Below are 20031 nucleotides of genomic sequence, written 5' to 3'. Positions count from 1 at the left end.
AGTGAGGAACAGTTTCACTAGGTGGAGAGTGGTGATGGAGGGGAACTGGTGGGGTATGCTGTCCAGAAAGAAACGGAGAGCTTTGAGAACATCCTAGTTGGATGTGGAGGTGTATAGGGTTGGACATCCATAGTGAAAATATGATGATCAGGTCCAGTGAACTTGACATCATTGAAAAGATCAGGAGGGTGTGAAGTGTCAAGGATGTAGATGGGACGGAACTGAACGGGGGCGGGTGTGGGGATAAAACTGAGCAGAGGTATGCAGATATACGTTCAGTGGAGCAGGAACCAGCAGAAAGAATCGGTCTAACTGGACAGGCAGGGTTGTGGATCTTGGGCAGTTACGGATTGTACGGGGTGCGGGAAATATGAGGTTGGTGGCAGTGGATGGGAGATCCCCAGAGTTAATAAGGTCGGTGATGGTGTGGGAGACTGTTGACAATCTTCTGAGACCCTGGGGTGGGGGGAGGGGGTGGGGTGGGGTGGGGAGCTCTATTACAATAATTGAGGGGCTCTCTCAGAGAACCTGCCCACTCCCTGTCCAGTGGCTGAAGAACCCTATTCTATGATCATTCCCCATCCAGTCCTGAATCATGAAGTCTGACTATGAATCAACGGGTCTGGCCGCAGCTGTGGCTGGTTATGGACAGTGGGTATTTTGTGTCGACACCTGCATTTCCCTTCACATCTGCCGCCTGGCCCGCCGAGTTCCTCTAGAAGTTTTGTTTTACCCAGTGACTGGTGAAGGTTTGTGCTGAGCAGCTTCCCTCGGGCTATTGGGAGGTTCCTGAAATCTCCGCTCGTCGGATTTGATGCAACACTACTGGAAGTGGTTTGGCTCCGCTCCCTCCCACGATCAGTCGACTCTCCGCTGCGCCCACAGTCCATTTCTCTAGAAGGATTTTCAGTTACTGGCTGCACCTGTAGATAACCCTGTTTACCCAAAGCCGCGTCTGTGAATCTAACTCCACCCTCGGCACTTCACTGACTAACGATCAGGTTTCAGTCGATGCGAGTAGAAGTCGCAATGGAGAGTTGGACCGGACCGGTATCGCTCCTTGTCACCGCGTTCTCTCTCTGCTCTGTCGCGGGAAGCCAGACAGGTGAGGCGAGGGTATGTGACGGCGATGGTCGGGGGTTGCGTCGGGAAACTCACCTTTAAATCTTTAGGAGTTCCTGGCGGTTGCTCTATTAGACGGGAAGACGAACTCATCGCACTCCTGTGTTCTCATTTCACTCTTGCGACATTTCTGGAGTCGATAAACTCGGGGCAAAATGATCCTTGAATATGTTTCACGGTGGATAGGAATTGTCATCAGTTCCCAAAGAGGAAAGTCCCACAATCTTAACAGAGGCATCACATTAAAGTAATTAATATGAGTTTAACTATCCCTTAACTTCCACGGTATATCAGTCTGTTTCACAATACCAGAGAAATACCCCTGTTCTACCCATTCCTCAAGGGTCTGCACCCACATAGCGGTCCGAGTGGCCTCTTTCTGTGCCTTATGTGTGAATGACTTCTCTGCTAACAAAAACTAACTTGATTTCTCTTGTTCCAAGTTTTGACTCAGGCTCCCGAATCTGAAACATTTATTGTTTGTATCTCAACAGATGCTACCCGAACTATTGCAAGTTTCCATCTTGGCCCTTAAACATTAGTTCTATTTCTCTGTCCTTGCATGCTATCGGAACGACGGAGCTTTCCGTCTTTAACTTGAGACATTAACAGTTCCTCTTTCCCCCAGATACTGCCTGGCCTGTTGACTATTGTCAGAACGTTTCTTTCTATTTTCAAAATGCATCAAGAGTTGGCTCTAAGTTTTGATGATTGCTGTGGTCATAGACTGGGAGAACATGGATGCATGTTATGTACAAGGACTTCTGGGAGGTTTTGTAAAAGGCCCCTCTCAAGTGAATCGCCAGGTTAACACCTCTCATGGCGAATGATGCAACGGGAAGTGGAGGCAATTGGCACTGGACATGAGTGGCGAGTTCATCAAAGCTCTGGTGTTGGGGCGGTTGGTCAGTATGTTTACACATGGCAGATTATGGGAGATTTCTGTGCCTGCACTGGCTGCTTACAGAAAATACGATGAAAAAGGAAGCAGAAGAAATAGGAGCAATAAATCACAAAGAACAATATTGCTCAGTTTCTGTTACCTTAGGTAGCAGGGAATTTAGGATGTTCAGGGAGATTTTAGGTCACGTTCAGTCAAATTTATTGCCATATGCATAAGAATGGTTAGATATAGATAAAATGAAAATCTTGCTTGCAACAGCATTACAAGCAGGCATATTCAGGGAACACACAGAATGACAATACGCAAAGTTTATGCAAGTCAATGAACAAAAATATCTGCAGATTGAGACATCAGAGCAAATAAAACACTATCAGAGATGCCCAGCTGCAACAGTACATGGGGAAGCAACAGTGCTTGTGCCTCTGGCACTGAGTCTGGCCCTGTGGCTCAGAAGGGTTGGCAACGGAAGAGGATGAAAGCAGTAATAGGCAATTCTGTAGATGCAAAAGGGAAACACAGATGGTAGTTTGGCTCCCAGGTGCCAGTGTCCGAGATGTGTCTGGATGCGTCCACAATATCCTGAAAAGGGATGGTGAGTAGAGAGAAGCCATGCTACATATTGGTATCAATGATATAGGAAGGAAAAGGGATGAGGTCCTGAAAAAAGAATATAGGGAGTTAGGAAGGAAGCTGAGGAGCAGGTCCACAAGAGGAGTAATCTCAGGATTACTGCCTGTTCCACGTGACAGTGAGGATAGGAATAGAATGAGGTGGCAGGTAAATGTATGACTGTAGAATTGGAGCAGGGGAGAGGGATTCAGATTTCTGGATAATTGAACCCTCTTCTGCGGCAGGTGAGACCTGCAGAAAAAGGGCACGTTGCACTTGAATCCAAGGGGAACCAATAGTCTTGCAGCCAAATTTACTAGAGCTGTTGGGAGTGGTTGAAATGAACATGGCAGGGGGATGGAAACCAGGACGATAGAGCTGACGATGAGCCAGCAGGTTTACAAGAAGATGATTGGTGTAACATGAATGTAAAAAGGACAAGACAATGATTGGGTACAAATACAGACAGAGCAAAGGGTTAAATTGTACCACAGAGGCAAAATTCAAAAGGGTGAAGAACGCAGCACTGAAGGTGCTGTATTTGGAATAAGGTGGATGAACTCGTGGCACAATTAGAGATTGGTCTCAATGACATTGTGGGGATCACAGAGCTATGGCTGAAAAAAGGACGAAGTTGGGAGCTTAACGTCAAGGGATATAACTTGTATCGAAAGGACAGGCAAAAAGGCATAGGCAGTGCTGTGGCTCTGTTGGTAAGAGTTGGAATTACATCTTTAGAAAAGGATGACATAGGGTCAGAGAATGCTTGTGCTTGAGCCTACTCAGGGAAAGGCTATCACAGATTGGGTGATGTGTATTGAATTGAATTGAATTGACTTTATTAATTACATCCTTCATAATCTTTACGTTACATCTCTATCTAAATGTACAATGTGTAATTCATAGTAATTTATAATAAATAGAATGTACAACAAGATAGTCAATATAACATAGAAATTCAGTTGTGTAGGCATGAATTAAGCAGTCTGATGGCCTAGTGGAAGAAGCTGTCCCCCTTGGGGCTGGCTTTTATGTTGTGGTATCATTTTCCAGATGGTAGCAGCTGGAACATTTTGTGGTTGGTGTACCTCAATTTCCTAATGATCCTTTGGGCCCTTTTTACACACCTGTCTTTGTAAACGTCCTCAATAGTGGGAAGTTCACATCTACAAGTACGCTGCAAAAACACAGATCTTATTAGGGAGCTAAACATAAAGGATTCCTTAGGAGTCAGTGATCAAAATATGATTGAATTCATACTGCAATTTGAGAGGGAGAAGCATAACTCACATATATCAGTATCACAATGGATTAAAGGGAATTACAGAGACATGAGAGAGGAGCTTGCCTAGGTCCTCACTGGAGTTTAGAAAAATGTGGGGTGATCTCATTAAAACCTACTGAATGTTGAAAGGACTTGTTGGGGTGGATGTGGAGAGAATGTTTCCTACGGTGAGAGTATCCAGAACTAGATGGCACAGCATCAGATTTGAGGGGTAGCCATTTAGAACAGAGGTAAGGAGGAATTTTTTTAATGTATATAGCCAGAGAGCTTTAAATCTGTGGAATGCTCTACCACAGACTCTCAAGTTCGTGCATATATTTAAGGCGGAAGTTGATCATTTCCTGATGGTCAGATATGACAAGAATACAGGTGTATGGGGTTGAATGGGTTTTGGATTCAGCCATGATGGAATGTAGAAAAGTCTCAACGGGCTGAAACTTTCTATAGGGGCACGATTGAGAGCATCCTGACTGGCTGCATCACTGCCTGGTACGGGAACTGTACCTCCTTTAATCACAGGACTCTGCAGAGAGTGGTGCGGACAGCCCAGCACATCTGTAGATGTGATCTTCCCACTATTCAGGATATTTAGAAGGACAGGTGTGTAAAATGGGTCCAAAAGATCATTGGAGACCCGACTCACCTGAACCACAAACTGTTCCAGCTGCTATCATCTGGGAAATGATACCGCAGCATGAGAGCCAGAATCAACAGGCTCCGGGACAGCTTCTTCCACCAGACCATCAAACTGCTTAGTTCATGCAGAGACACTGTATTTCTATGTTATATTAACTATGCTGTTCTACATAATATTTATTATAAATTTCTATAATTGTACATTGCACATTTGAACGGAGACATAAAGATTTTTACTCCTCTTGTATATGAAGGATGTAAGTAATAAAGTCAATTCAATTTAATTCAATTCAATTCATATGTCCTCTAATCCAGGGAGCATTGGGAAAATCTCTTCTGCACTTGGATACCTGGGACAGTCTTGTACCATAAGACCATAAGATATAGGAACAGAATAGGCCATTTGGTCCATCAAGTCTGCTCTGCTATTTCGTCAAGTCCATTACATCCAATTTTACTCTCAGCTCCAATCTGTTGCCTTCTCCCTATATCCCTTCATGTCCTGACCAATTAAGAATCTATCAACTCTGCCTTAAATATACATAATGGCTTGGCCTCCACTGCTGCTAAGTTGCCTGTGGCAAAGGATCCCACAGATTCTCTGGCTAAAAAAGTTTCTCCTCATCTCTGCTCTAAAAGGACAACCCTCTATTCTGAGACTGTGTCCTTTCGTCTTAGACTCTCCCACCATAGAAAACATCCTCTCTACATTCACTCTATAAAAGGCTTTCACCATTTGACAGGTTTCAATTAGGTCCAACCTCATTCTTCTGAATTCTAGTGAATACAGGCCTAGAACCATCAAATGCTCTTTAGGTGACAAACCTTTCAATCCTAGAACCATTTTCATGAACCTTCTTTGAACCCTCTCCAGTTTCAGCACATCCTTCCTAAGATAAGGGGCCCAGAACTGCTCACAATACTCCACATGAGGCCTCACCAGTGCTTTATGAAGTCGAACATTACACCTTTGCTTTTATATTCAAGTCCTCTTGAAATGACTGCTAAGGTTCAATCCCATTTGGGCTCCCTCACTCAGCTCCTTTCATTTTACATTGATCACTGTATTGGTGCTGCTCCCTACACTCACACAGAACTGGAAATTGTCATTTTCCTTACTCCCAATTCCTAGCCTGTTCTCCTCTTCATACAGGGCATAGCTAAGTCTTTCCTACCCTCACTGCGCTCACAAATGTCTGTTTCAACCTACAGACTCACACAACTATCTTTACTTTTAATCCTCCCACTCTGCCTCTTGTGGGACTCCACGATGAATTTTCTGTCCTCTTTCTCTGTCACCTTTGCTGTGATGATGAGAATTTCTACACTGGTGTCCCGGAAATTTCTTTTGCTTCCCCTTGAACCCTTGGCTTCCTCTCTATCATGGCGGACACATATTCCAGTATGTTTGCCTTTGCATTAGAAGCAACCCTATAGTGGAGTTGGGGCTCCTGTTTGCCTACTGCCCTTGACCTCCTTTGTGCTGGGGGTTGGGTTGTTCTGTTGGATTGGCTTCAGTGAGTACCTGCTTAGGATTTTGTATACAGTCAGAGCAGTGAGGAATGTTTTAGTAGTGTTTGTTGCTCATGTTTGGGGAGCTAATAAAGTGGGGGGGGGAGGGGGGTGTGCTGCCTGATCCAGTAGGATGTCTGCTTGGATGTGTATTAATCCATTCAAGTGGTGAGTATGTTATCAAACTCCTGAGTTGTGCCTTAGAAATTATGAGCATCCTTTGTTGTTTCCTAACACTTCCCTCTCTCTCTTTCTCTCTCTCTCCTTTTACTCAGGCTCACACGGCTTGATGTATTTCTACTTCCAATCCATCAACATTACTGAACTGCCAGCCTTCTTCAGGATTGGGATGTTGGATGACTTGCAGATTGACTACTATGACAGTACCCTCCGTGAAGTAGAAATCAAGCATCAGTGGATCGCAGATGGCTTATCGACTGACTACCAGAAAGAACAGAAAGAAATCACCGACAGCCTTCATGGGCTCCTCTCAACGTGTCTGATGCCAATCACCCCACACATTAGTGAGTGTCTTTGATCTCCACTGCCCCTTGAGTATCATAGTGACTTGCATATTGTCAATATCTTGATCTTCTATTGGATCCGATTTTGTTGTATCAAGTTTAAAGTCCTTCACCTTTTCAAATCTCTCAAACCTACATTCTGCTCTCTACCTTCCTTAACTCCAATTAGAAGAATTCCATCCTAATCATCTGGGTAAGTTCTGACCCTTAAATGTAAACTGATTATCCAGTCCTCATTCCCCACTGACCTCTTCAGAGAAACAGTGAAAATCAAACCCACTGTCCACACAGGATTTGCCCTGGCTCTAACCCCAATCCTAAACTTACTCCCCAACTCCAGACTTGGGAATGCTTCAGTCTCGGATGGTTTGGAACTACGATGTCCATGGCTTACCTAGTCACCTGCCACAGTGACGCTTTCCAGATCTAATTCGGTGCTGGGACTCCGTGCATTAGAACATAGAACACTACAGTACAGGAATAGGCCCTTTGGCCCACAAAGTTCTGCTGAACTAATTATATTAATAATCAAATGCCAAACTAAGCTAATCCTTTCTGCATACACAATGTCCCTGTCCTATTTCCTGCTTGCCTAGGCTTCTTGAACACCCTCTTTGTATCTGCTACTTCCACCACCCCTGGCAGCACAATTTAGGAATGGGCCACTCTGTTAAAGACTGACCCTGCACATCAGCATTGAACATACCCCCTTTTCCATGCCCTTTTATATTAGACATTTCAACTGAGGAAAAAATGATACAGATGTCGACTGAAAACAGCCCAAGTTGGTCCAATCTCTTGTTATAGCACATGCTGTCTAATCCAGGCAGCATCTGGTAAGCATCTTCTGCAGCTTTTCGAAAGCCTCACCATCACAGAGCGACCAGAACTGCTGTGTTTCACACTCTGTGCTTATTGACACTGAATACAAACATGTTGCTTTCACAATCCTCCACCGTAACTCTGCAGTGGACATGGTTCAGCGCAGACTGTACAGCGCAATCTCTCACTGTGAGCTCCTGCTCTGTCCCACATGTTGACAGAGTCCTTCTGCTTTGTATGCACAGTGTTTCAACGTGATCTCTGTACTGTGCACTCTGCATATGTTCAAGCTCAAGTTTATTTCTGATCATAGACTTACATATACAGGGTACAAATGCCATAAAATTACCGTTTTGCAGCAGCAGCATTCTGTATTACAGGACGTGTTAGCATGGAGTCAATTTTAAATAAATATACACAACCTGCACATTTGCAAAGATATACAACAAAATAAATGTAACAATATTTGTGCAAGGTTAAGACAGAAAAGAATATAATCTCAGGTTACATTAAGGTTTTTCTGGTTGGTTAAAGAACCTGGTGCTGTTGAACATGGAGCTCTTGTCAGAGCCTGAGGTGTGGGACCTTAGGTCTCTGTCTCTCCTTCCTGGTGGGAGCATCAAGAAGAAGGTCTGTCCTGGATGATATGGAGGGTGCGGTTCCAGATGATGGATGTTGTCTTCCTGGGACATTGCCTTCAGCAGATGTCCTGAACGATGTGGAGAGCTGTACCTGTGATGGGACTGGCTGAGTCCACCACCCCCTCAGCCTTTTGTCTTTCAGGGCTTTGGTGTTTACCTACCAGCTGTGATGTAACCAATCCGAATGCTTTTCAATGTATGTTTGAAAATGTTGCCATTCTTTGATGACAAATTGAATCTCTTTAAACTTTCCCCTCCCACCCTGCCATGTAGACAGTTGCTCACATTGATTACTGATTCCTCAAGACCCTGTGATCTGTGCCACACAGTGACAAACGTTCTATATGGTACACTGTCACCCCATGCTCTCAGCCTTAACTGTACACAGTTCCTCACTGTGACCCACTATTTTGTGCACCTCTTTGTCACATACGAGGGGTGATTGATAAGTTTGTGGCCTAAGGTTGAAGCAGTCAATTTTAGAAAACCTAGCACATTTATTTTTCAACATCTTCTTCCACATTAGGCTACAAGCTTATCAATCACCCCTGATGAGTTATTAACTTCAAACTTTCTGCATAATCACTCAAAGAGTTGAACTGCATGTGCATGTAATGAGAGCTGTATAACTCATTTCCTCTACCTGAGGCCACAAATTTATCAATCACCCCTGTTGTGGACGCTTTTTGGAGGTCGACCATCCATATGCTCCACGTCCTCTGGACTAAGTGTGTTAATGAAGGAGGGGACTATGTTGAAAAATAAATGTGCTAGGTTTTCTAAAACTGACTCCTTCTACCTTAGGCCACAAACTTATCAATCACCCCTTGCAGCATTTATGTATTTAGCAGGCCATTATACAGATGGATATAAGATTTAATGTTGGAAGCTTCAGCCATGAATGTTAATTAATCTGTTGGTACTTTACAGACATCAGCTACATACAGGGAATCTTGGGCTGCACACAGTCTGGAAATACGGTCAATGTGATTCTAAAAGTCAACATCCCAGATTTTGGAGCAGTCAGCTGTGATATCAGCGCAGAGAAAAATCTCATAGAATTGATCAATTCTCAAATGAACCAACTCAATTTCAATAAAGAGCGTGAATTGAAGATTTACTGCATTCGGTACTTGCAAAGAGCTGTTCAGCTTGGAAAAGAAGCATCTGAAAGGCAAGGCAAGTGGAACATTCTGTGATGGTGAGGGAACTCCCAATTCAGCGACATAAGGGGACCTCAGTCTGAGACGATTATGGGGCTCTGAGACCGAGATGGTGTGGGCTGTCATGATTCAGGATACTGAAGGATTTGATAGATCTCCTGATCTGGACAGTAAGGAAGCTCCCAATCGGAGATGCAGAGGGATCCCCTGATATGGGAAAGAGGGGGAGCTCCCAAAACAAAATGCTTAGGGCTTTTCCACCCTGGTGTAATGAGGGATCTTCTAATTTGAAACAGTGAGTTCATTGGAGTGTACGGCCTGCAGGCCTGGAGGAGGACTGTGAGCCCATGATTGGCTCCATTGCTTCTCTCTGACTGAGACGTTGAGCAAGGTTGAAGTGGACGAGGCCGGGGGCGGAAGCCAAGCTGGTGTTTGGCGCCATCTGCTGTGTTTGGCTGCTATTCCTCTCCTTTTTACTAGCTGTGGTTGGAGGAAAGTGCAGGGATTGATCGGTGAGGCTCGTGGTTGTGACTCATTTTGGGGAACTTTAGGGTTCATGTGTTTCAGGTATTGCTGTTTATGAGCAGTTTGATCGAGGTGTATCAGTGTGCACTGGGCGCTTCAGCGAAGATTGATTCTGCACCCTGCATTTGACTTGTAGCAAGGCACTGAACTAAACTGAATACATCTAGACTCGATAAAACCATAGGATATAGAAGCAGAATGGGGCCATTTGGCCCATCGAGTCTGCTCCGCCATTTCATCATGCTGGTCCATTATCCCTCATAGCTCCAATATCCTGCCTTCTCCCAGTATCACTTCATGTCGTGACCCTAAAGAACCTCTCAATCTCTGCTTTAAATATACCTAAAGATGTGGCCTCCGCAGCTGCCAAGTTGCCTGTGGCAACGAATTCCACAGATGTACTGCTCTCTGGCTAAAGAAATACTTCCTGATCTCCATTTTAAAACGATGCTCCTCTGCATTGAGTGTCACAGAAATTTACTATCACTGATTAAATAAAGACACAGACCCCAGTATTCAGTTCAATTATTTAATTACATGACCAAAGAGAGCCCATGAAAAGACTCTGCTAAAGTGAGCACAAGTATGGTCTTTTATACCTTAAAATACATGCAATTCAGCAGTTTTCAGGAGTCAGGAGTTCCTGCTTAGACCTTATTGACAAATTTCAGGATGCTTCCATACCGTACATAAACTTAGATACACTACACTCGTCCCCTCTTCCAGATCGTTAATGTATATCGTGAACAGTTGCAAGCCCAGAACAACAGACTACTACAACACATTACTCACCACTGATTGACAACCAGAGTAACACCCAGGTATCCCAACTCTCTTCTTTCTATTAGTCAACCAATCCTCTATCCATGCTAATACATTACCCCCAACTCTATTGTCCATTTTTGGTAAATTATCACCAAAGCCTCTACTATGACTTCTGCCATTTCTTTCAGTATCCTGGGACTTATCTATCTTCAAGCCCACAAGTATGCTTAGCAGTACCTCTTTAGTGATTGCTATTGTATCAGGGTTCTCATCTCCCAGCGCATCCATAACATCTGTCTTTGGCATGTTAGATGTGTCCTCCACCTCCACTGTGAAGACCGACACAACATAGATCTAAAGCCTCTACCATTTCCTCATTACCCAATATTAATTCCCCTTTTTGTCCTCCAAGGGACCTATGTTCACTTAAGCCACCCTTTTCTGCTTTATATAATTATAACAACTTTTACAATCCGTTTTTATATTTTGTGCTAGTTTAGTTTCATAATCTGTCTTCCCTTCCTTTATTGCTCGCTTAGTCGTTTTTTGTTGCTTTTTAAAGTTTTCCCAATCTTCCAGTTTCCCACTACTCTTGGCAAATTTGTACAAACAAGCTTTTAGTTTGATGCCTTCTTTCATTTTCATAGTTATCCAAGGCTGGCTCTCCCCACCCTTACTTAATTACTTACTTCCCACTTTTGACTGAAATATACTCTTGTTGAACACCGTGAAAAATCTCTTTGAAAGTCTTCCACTGCTTCTCAACCCTCCCACAATATGATCTGTGTTCCCAGTCTACAGAAGCCAAATCCTCCCCCATTCCATTGTAGTCTCTATTGTTTAAACATAAAACACTTGTTTTCGATCAAACTATTACACCCACCATTTGTATGAGAAACTCAATCACACTGTGATCACTCTTTCCAAGAGGATCCCTATCTACAAGATCACTAATTTTACCTGATCATTGCACAGGACCAGATCTAAGATAGCATGTTCCCTTGTAGGTTTAGTAACATGCTGTTCAAGAAAGCCATCATGGATGCATTCTATGGAGTCATCCTTAATACTGCCTCCATCATCTTGATTCACCCAATCTATATGCAAGTTAAAACCCCCCACGATAACTGCTGTTCCATTCTTACATGCCACAGATATTTGTCTGTTTATTGCCTGTGCCACTGTAATGTTATAATTCAGTGGTCGATAGACAACTTCCACCAGTGATTTTTTCCATTTTCTATTCCTAAACTCTACCCAAATGGATTCAAAATTCTGCTCATTAGATCTTACATCATCTTTCACTATCACCCTGATCTGATCCTCAATTAAGAGTGCTACTCCACCTCCCTTACCTTCTTGCCTATCCTCCTGTATTACCTGATATCCTTGGATATTTACTTCCCAATCCTCTCCACCCTGCAACCACAATTCTTTAATTCCCATGAAATCATACCCCTTTGTACTGATTTGTGTCAAAAGTTCACAGACCTCATTTTGAATTCTACGGGCATTCAGGTAAAGTACCCCTACACTCATTGTGCTTTTAAAATCTTGTAATCTTTTTCTCTTTTGGACTTGTCTTTTCTTTACTCCACTCTTTTTTATCTTTGATTTTTCATTATCTTTATCAACACTTTTCTCTTTTACTTTATATATGCTTCTATAATCTGTTGAACCCTTTCCCCCTACTAAACCCACCCCCTACTATTTAATTTAAATCCCTATGCAGAGCCCTGGTTATGTGATTCACTAGGGTCCAGGTCCCATCACAGTTCAGGTGGAGCATGTCCCATTGGTACAGCTCCCTCCTTCTCCAATACTGGTGCCAATTTCCCATGAATTCAAACCTACTTCTCCCACACCAATCCTTCAGCCACACTCTTTACACTCTAATCTTCTAAACCCTATGCCAATTTGCTCGTGGCTCAGTAGTAATCCAGAGATTCCCACTGTATTTGTTCTGCTTTTTTAATTTAGTCCCTAGTTGCTCAAATTCCCTCAGTAGAACCTCTTTCCTTGTTCTACCTCTGTCACACCTTGTCAAAGGCCTTCTGAAAATCCAAATACACCACATCCACTGCTCCTCCTTTGTCAATCCAGCTTGTTATTTTTTCAAATAATTCCAACAGATCTTCCCTTGAGGAAACTATATCGACTACAGCCTACTTTATCATCTGCCTCCAAGTACCCCAAAACCCCATCTTGAACAATCAGCTCCAAAATCTTCCCAACAACTGAGGTCAGACTAACTGGCTTATAATTTCCTTTCTTCTGTGTCTCTCCCTGCTTGAAGAGTAGAGTGATATTTGCAATTTTCCAATCTTCTGCAACAATTCCAGAATCTAAAGATTCTTGAAAGATCATTACTAATGCCTCCATAATCTTTTCAGCCACCTCTTGCAGAACCCTGGCATGTACACCATCTGTCCAGGTCACTTTAGGACCTTTCATTTTCCCAAGAAACATCTGTCTAGTAATTGCAACTTTACACACACCTGCTTCCCTGACACTCTCAAGCTTCCAGCATACTGCTAGTGTCTTCCTCATTTCATCCACTATTTCATTGACTCCAATTACTACTTCTCTAGCATCACTTTACAGCAGTCCAAAATCCAACCTCACCTCACTTTTACACTTTATCCATAGAAACTTATTGTATCCTCTTTATTATTATCTAGCTTACTTTTATATTCCATCTTTTCCTTCTTCAAGTCAAGTCAAGTCAAATTTTATTGTCAGTTCAACCATAACTGCTGGTACAGTGCATAGTAAAAATGAGACAACGTTTTTCAGGACCATGGTTTACATGACACAGTACAAAAAACTAGACTGAACTACGTAATAAAAAAAGCACAGAGAAAGCTATACTACAGACCTGCAGCGGACTGCATAAAGTGCACAAAAACAGTGCAGACATTACAATAAATAATAAACAGGACAGTAGGGCAAGGTGTCAGTCCAGGCTGCGGGTATTGAGGAGTCTGATAGCTTGGGGGAAGAAACTGTTATATAGTCTGGTTGTAAGAGCCCGAATGCTTCGGAGCCTTTTCCCAGACTGCAGGAGGGAGAAGAGATTGTATGAGGGGTGCATGGGGTCCTTCATAATGCTGTTTCCTTTGCGGATGCATCGTGTAGTGTAAATGTCTGTGATGGCGGGAAGAGAGACCCAATGATCTTCTCAGTTGAACGCCGCAGGGTCTTGCGATCCGAGATGGTCCAATTTCCAAACAAGGCAGTGATGCAGTTGCTCAGGATGCTCTCAGTACAACCCCTGTAGAATGTGATGAGAATGGGGGGTGGGAGATGGAGTTTCCTCAGCCTTCGCAAAAAGTAGAGACACTGCTGGGATTTCTTTGCTATGGAGCTGGTGTTGCGGGACCAGGTGAGATTCTCTGTCAGGTGAACACCAAGAAATTTGGTGCTCTTTACAATCTCTACTGAGGCGCCGTCGATGTTCATCAGGGAGTGGTCGCTCCATGCCCTCCTGAAGTCAACAACCATCTCTTTTGTTTTGTTCACATTAAGAGACAGTTTGTTGGCTCTGCACCAGTCTGTTAACCACTGCACCTCCTCTCTGTAAGCTGACTCGTTGTTCTTGCTGATGAGACCCACCACGGTGGTGTCATTGGCGAACTTGATGATATGTTTCGAGCTGTCTGTTGCAGCACAGTCGTGGGTCAGAAGAGTGAACAGCAGTGGACTGAGCACGCAACCCTGGGGAGACCCCGTGCTCAGTGTGATGGTGTTGGACATGCTGCTCCCAATCCGGACTGACTGAGATCTCCCAGTCAGGAAGTCCAGGATCCAGTTGCAGAGGGAGGTGTTCAGGCCCAGTAGGCTCAGCTTTCCAATCAGTTTCTGAGGGATGATTGTGTTGAATGCTGAACTGAAGTCTATGAACAGCATCCGAACATTTGTGTCTTTTTTGTCCAGGTGGGTTAGGGCCAGCTGGAGGGTGGTGGCAATGGCATCATCCGTTGAGCAGTTGGGACGGTACACAAACTGCAGGGGGTCCAGTGAGGGGGCAGTAGGGTCTTGATATGCCTCATGACGAGCCTCTCGAAACACTTCATGATGATGGATGTAAGTGCAACGGGACGGTAGTTATTTAGGCAGAACACTGAAGACTTCTTCGGCATGGGGACGATGGTGGCGGCCTTGAAGCACATTGGAATGGTGGCGCTGCTCAGGGAGATGTTGAAGATGTCAGTGAGAACATCTGCTAGCTGGTCTGCACATCCTCTGAGCACTCTACCAGGAATGTTGTCTGGTCCATCAGCACAGGGTTCTTCTCACGTCGTCCACAGAGAGACACAGCACCTGGTCATTTGTAGGAGTGGACTTCCTCGCCACCATGTCATCTTCTGCCTTAAATGGGGCATAGAAGTTATTCAGCACATTTGGGAGGGAGGCATCACCCGCCCAGTCAGGTGATGTTGTCTTGTAAATGGTGATGTCCTGGATGCCCTTCCACATGCGCCGCGTGTCACTGCTGTCCTGGAAGTAACTGTGGATTAGCTGGGCATGTGCACGTTTTGCCCCTCTGATGGCTCGGGACAGTCAAATTAGTTTAATCCTCCTGAACAACTCTAGCAAACCTGCATGCAAGGATATTGGGCCCCCTTGGGTTCAAGTGTAACCTGTACCTTTTGTACAGGTCATACCCAGAAGAGAACCCCTGCTGTCTCCACTAATTCCTTGGCCACACATACACCTGCCAAATCATACTATTATTCCCCTCACTGGTGTGTGGCATGGGCAGAAATCCAGTGATTACTACCCTGTGGGTCCTGTTTTACAGCTTTCTACACAGCTCCCTAAAATCTCTCTTCAGGACCTCCTCAACTTCTCCACCCATGTCATTGGTGCCAATATGCACCAAGATTTCTGGCTGCTCTCCCTCCCTCCTGAAAATGCAATGGACCTGGTCTGAGACATCCATGATCCAGGCAACTGGGAGACAACATAACATCCGGCTGTCTCCATCGTGCCCATAGAATCTTGTCTCTGTTCTTCTGACAATGTAATCTCCTATCAACACTGCAGTCTTCTTCACCTCTTTGCTCTTCTGAGCCACAACACCAGACTCAGTGCCAGAGACCTGGACTCTGTGGTGACCCCCAGTTGGTTGTCCCCCTCAACAGTATCTGAAGTGGTACACTTATTTTGAGGGAAATAACCACAGGTGTTTTCTGAACTGGCTGTGCATTTCCCCTCCTTTTCCTGACAGTCACCAATTTACCTATCTCCTTCTTCCTAGGGTGACTACTTCCTTGCAGCTCCTATCTATCTCTTCCTCTTTCTCCCATATGAAGCTACGGTCATTGAGCTGCAGGTCCAATTTCTTAACACATTCTCTGAGGAGCTGCAGCTTGACACACCTGGTGCAGATGTGTTTATACAAGACACTGAATGTCTCACATCTCTCACACAGTACACAGTACAAGACACTGCCCCTGGTGTCATTGTCACTATTATGCCCTAACAGATGGGGAATGGACAACTAAGAACAGAAATACTCCTGCTCAGAAGTTTGATATTCCACGTGTTGCTAGCTCACTTTGCTGTTTGTGCAATCTGTTCTCTCTTTGCATGTTTGGTGTTTGATGTTTTCTTTGAAGGGGTTCGTTGGTGTCTCGTTGTTTCTTTGCCGCATTGGAGGATAAATCTCAGTGTTGTATTCTTTATACACACTTTGATAATTAATGTACTTCGAATCTTTGAGTGAGGGCTCTCCCAAATCGAGACATTGACTGATCTCCCGATCTGGGGCAGTGTGTGGGACAGCGAGAGACCTTCTCATCACCACCGCTGTGCTGAGGGCATTCTCCATCTTTCAGTTTGAAGATAATCTTAATTTGGGATATAGTATGACAGTTTCATTGGGAACAGTGCCTGTGACCTCGATCTGGACCTGTCAGATGAATGAACGTAATCTCTGTCTGTCGCCTGCATGAGCTTAGGCTGTGGAGGCTGATTTCAGATCAGATAGTGAGTGTAGTAGTGAGACAGATCACGTTCTGAGGCAGTGACAGATGCGAGAGTAAACCCAACATTGAACACTGTAACTTCAGCCTGTAACAGTAAGGTAACATCACCCTGTGTTGAGATGGTGACATAATTTTTGATTCTTCCCCAGTTGCTCCAGAGGCTCAGGTGTCGACAAGGAGGCCAACAGCTACTGCAGGCGAGAGTCTCTCATGCATCATCACTCCCTTCTATCCCCGTGCTATCAATGCTATGTGGCTGAAGAATGGGCAGGTTGTTTCTGAGGGCTACAAGGTGACTGTACTACCAAACTACAATGATACATACTGGATGGAACTAGTCATTGAACTGCAGGGCAACAACCCGAACATCTATGCCTGTCACGTCGAGCACAGCAGCCTGACACAGGCACTGGTGGTGAAGGGAGGTAGGTCATTGTACGGTACAGAATTTGCTTCATTCTGCCTGTGGTGGCTCATGGACTCGTGCAGCAGAGAAGGAGGCTCTTCAGCCTACCTGATTCATGCAAACCCTCTGTTCTCAAAAGCACAACCCGTCCCCTTCTCTAACTTGATGAGTCAAGTTCTCATCTAGATACGTCTTGAAAATTATGAGGGCCTCTGCATCCACCATCTCCTCGGGCAGTCCTTTCCCAACTCCAACACCCCCTTGGTGAAAGCATTCATCTGTAGATTCCCTATGAACTTCTAAGGGTCATCAATTTAAACCTACCTCGAGTTATAGGCACTTTTACTATGGGGAAAAGTTTACTACAGTTCAAGCAAACACATGAAATGGAAGCATAAACTGCAGCAAGCAAAACCTACAGCGTTCCTCAGAATCAAAATTAGGTTTATTGTCACTGGCAGGTGTTGTGAAATTTGTTAACTTAGCAGCAGCAGAACAATACAATGCATGATAATATAGAAGGAATAAATATAAAATAAGCAAGTAAATCAACTAGTGTGTATTTATATAAAAACAGTTTTTAAAATACTGCAAAAACAGAATTAATATATATTTTAAAAAATTCTTCCAACAGTTTCTATGTGTTTCCTATCTACAACCCTAATAATTTTGTATAGCTCCATCAGGTCCACCCTCAGTCTCCTCCCATCTAAGGAAAACAAACCCAGTGTATCCATTTTCTCTTCCCATTCAATCTGAGCCACATTCTGATGAATCTCCTCTGCACTCTGTCTAATTCAATCACATCTTACCTCTCCTCTGGTGACCAGAACTGTAAACAATACTCAGAATGTAGCCTCACCAATGTTTTATAAAGCTGTACCATAATTTCCATGCTCTTGTATTCTAAGCACTGATAATTGGTCTCTTGTACACTTCCTTCACCACCCTATTTACCTCTTTGAAAGACCTAATCAAGAATCTCCACCATAAAGCTGTACCATTAGTTCCCTTCTCTTGAATTCTATGCCCTGATCAATGAAATCCAGCATCCTGTAGGCTATCATCACCACCCTATCCCCTACTTTGAAAGAATTGTTCAAGTAGCCCCACTCCTTCTCACACACCATTGAAAATTTCTTAATTCCAAGAACATATCCCATTTCCAATTTGGAAGTTATTATTTACTATGCTCTTTTACCACTTGAATTAAATCTGTTCCTTCTGCTCACCAGCTGTTACAGAAGCTGTTGAGCTGCTGGTCAAAGAAATACAATAGGAACTCAACAGAAAAAACAACTAAGAAACAATTGGGACTGTGGGGAAGACCTGACTGTCAAGTGGTCACTGCCTGGCTGTTGAGTGTTTGATTGTCATAGATTTGTAGAATTCTGCAGTAGAGAAACAGATCCTTCAGCCCAGCACACCTTTGTCAATCAAGATTCCTGTTCAAGGAAGTCCCATATATCCTGGCCCATATCTCCCTAAACTCTTTAGATCCATCTACATGTGGATGTATCTTTTAAAAGATGTTAACTTATCTGCCTCAACCACTTCTTCTGGCACCCATAAAATGACCACCCTATGGGTGTAAATGTTGCCCCTCTTGTTCCTGTTACATCTTTTCTCTCTTAACTTAAACCTATACCACTAGGAGCCCTGAAAAATTATTGTGCACTCTCTCTATGGCCCTCAAAATTTTATATACCTCTCTGTATAACTCAGCCTCCTACACTCCAGGGAAAATAGTCCCTGCCTACCCTGTCTCTCCTTGTATCTCAAGCATTCCATTCCTGGCATCATCCTTGTGAATCTCCTCTCCATCCTTTCCATCCGAATGACATTACCTTCCTTCCTCAAAACACCTTCCATTCTCCTATCATCCAATATATAAGATACCACCCACCCAGGATTACCCTCCGCCCCACACCTCCCCACCCCCCGCTTCTCCCAGCTCCCATCAGGAAAATGATACAAAAGCCTGAAAACATGTACTACTATGATCAATGAATATGTCTGTCTTGCTCCTGTGAGAAAACTGAATCGCTCCAAACATAGTAAGATGGGCATCTGACCTCACAGTTTAACTTTTAATGGTCTTGCTTCTTATTGCCAGCCAGCACCACACATCCTCTGTAAAAGTAATACATTCCTCTACGTTCTGTTATTGTTTTCCCTTGTACAAAATTAATATCCTGATGTAATGATCTGTATGGACAGAATGCAAAACAAGTATTTCCACTGTACCTGGTAACTGGTGACAATAATAAAATCATTTATAAATTTACCGATCTTTACTTGGTGGACAGGTGTTGGTGAGCCCCATGGTGCACATCCCATATTGGGGCTGATGACTGTGTTTGTGATAATCTTTGGAGTGATGTAGAGGTGCAGCAAGGAGAGAACCAAGGCATCACTGGAGGTGGGTAAACATACAGATGGCTTGTTAAACCTGCTACAGTATTATACTGTACATTCAATCCCTTCTCTTTTCTCCTTTGCAGGTGAGCATTTGGCTCTAACTCAACCACAGTTCTGACCACAGGGTGGAGCCTCAAACAGGTTTTGTGATGAGTGACCGCACACCTCAGCAAGCTTAGTCAGAATCAGAATCAGATTTAATATTACTGGCATAGGTCATGAGATTTGTTAACTTTACAGCAGCAGTACAACGAAATTGACAATAAATAAACATCAAGGAAAAAAACTGAGTACATAAAGTATATATATGACTATTAAGTTAACATAAGCAGTGCAAAATTACAGAAATAAAAACAGTATTGAAGTAGTGTTCATGGGTTCAATGTCCATTTGGAAATTGGCTGGCAGAGGGGAAGAAGCTGTGCCTTCAGGCTTCTGGACCTCCTTCCTGATGGCTCCAGTGTGAAGGGGGCATGTCCTGGGTGGTGGTGGATGTAGCCTTCCTAAGGAATCACTCCTTGAAGATGTTTTGGATACTATGGAGGCTGGTACCCCTGATAGATCTGACTAATTTTACAAGTTGTGCAGTAGTCCCTCATAAAAGATGGTGATGCAGCCAGTCAGAATGCTCTCCATTGTACATTTGTAGTAGTTTTCGAGTGTTTTAGTAGAACAACAAAATCTCCTCAACCTCCTAATGAAA

The 20031-nt window shown here is 43.8% G+C and overlaps 1 protein-coding gene across 1 annotated transcript; it reads left to right on the top strand.

The window, feature by feature from the left end:
- The first annotated feature begins 885 nt into the window (after nt 1–885).
- Nucleotides 886–19571, top strand: LOC140716781 (major histocompatibility complex class I-related gene protein-like). Its single transcript, XM_073029677.1, has 6 exons — nt 886–1105; nt 6344–6592; nt 8986–9234; nt 16651–16926; nt 19217–19329; nt 19412–19571. The coding sequence occupies exons 1-5, from the start codon at nt 1012–1014 to the stop codon at nt 19291–19293; spliced, it is 945 nt and encodes a 314-aa protein (XP_072885778.1). The 5' UTR covers nt 886–1011; the 3' UTR covers nt 19294–19329; nt 19412–19571.
- Nucleotides 19572–20031: the final 460 nt, after the last annotated feature.

This window comes from Hemitrygon akajei, chromosome 2 (genome assembly GCF_048418815.1).
Source record: "Hemitrygon akajei chromosome 2, sHemAka1.3, whole genome shotgun sequence".
Taxonomy (NCBI): Eukaryota; Metazoa; Chordata; class Chondrichthyes; order Myliobatiformes; family Dasyatidae; genus Hemitrygon; species Hemitrygon akajei.
This window is presented reverse-complemented; position numbering and strand designations above follow the sequence as displayed.

Coding starts and splice junctions, on each gene's coding strand:
- LOC140716781 (XM_073029677.1), top strand. CDS start 1,012: ATGCGAGTAGAAGTCGCAATGGAGAGTTGGACCGGACCGGTATCGCTC. Junction 6,593..8,985: donor GCCAATCACCCCACACATTA/GTGAGTGTCTTT, acceptor GGTACTTTACAG/ACATCAGCTACATACAGGGA. Junction 16,927..19,216: donor GGCACTGGTGGTGAAGGGAG/GTAGGTCATTGT, acceptor CTTGGTGGACAG/GTGTTGGTGAGCCCCATGGT.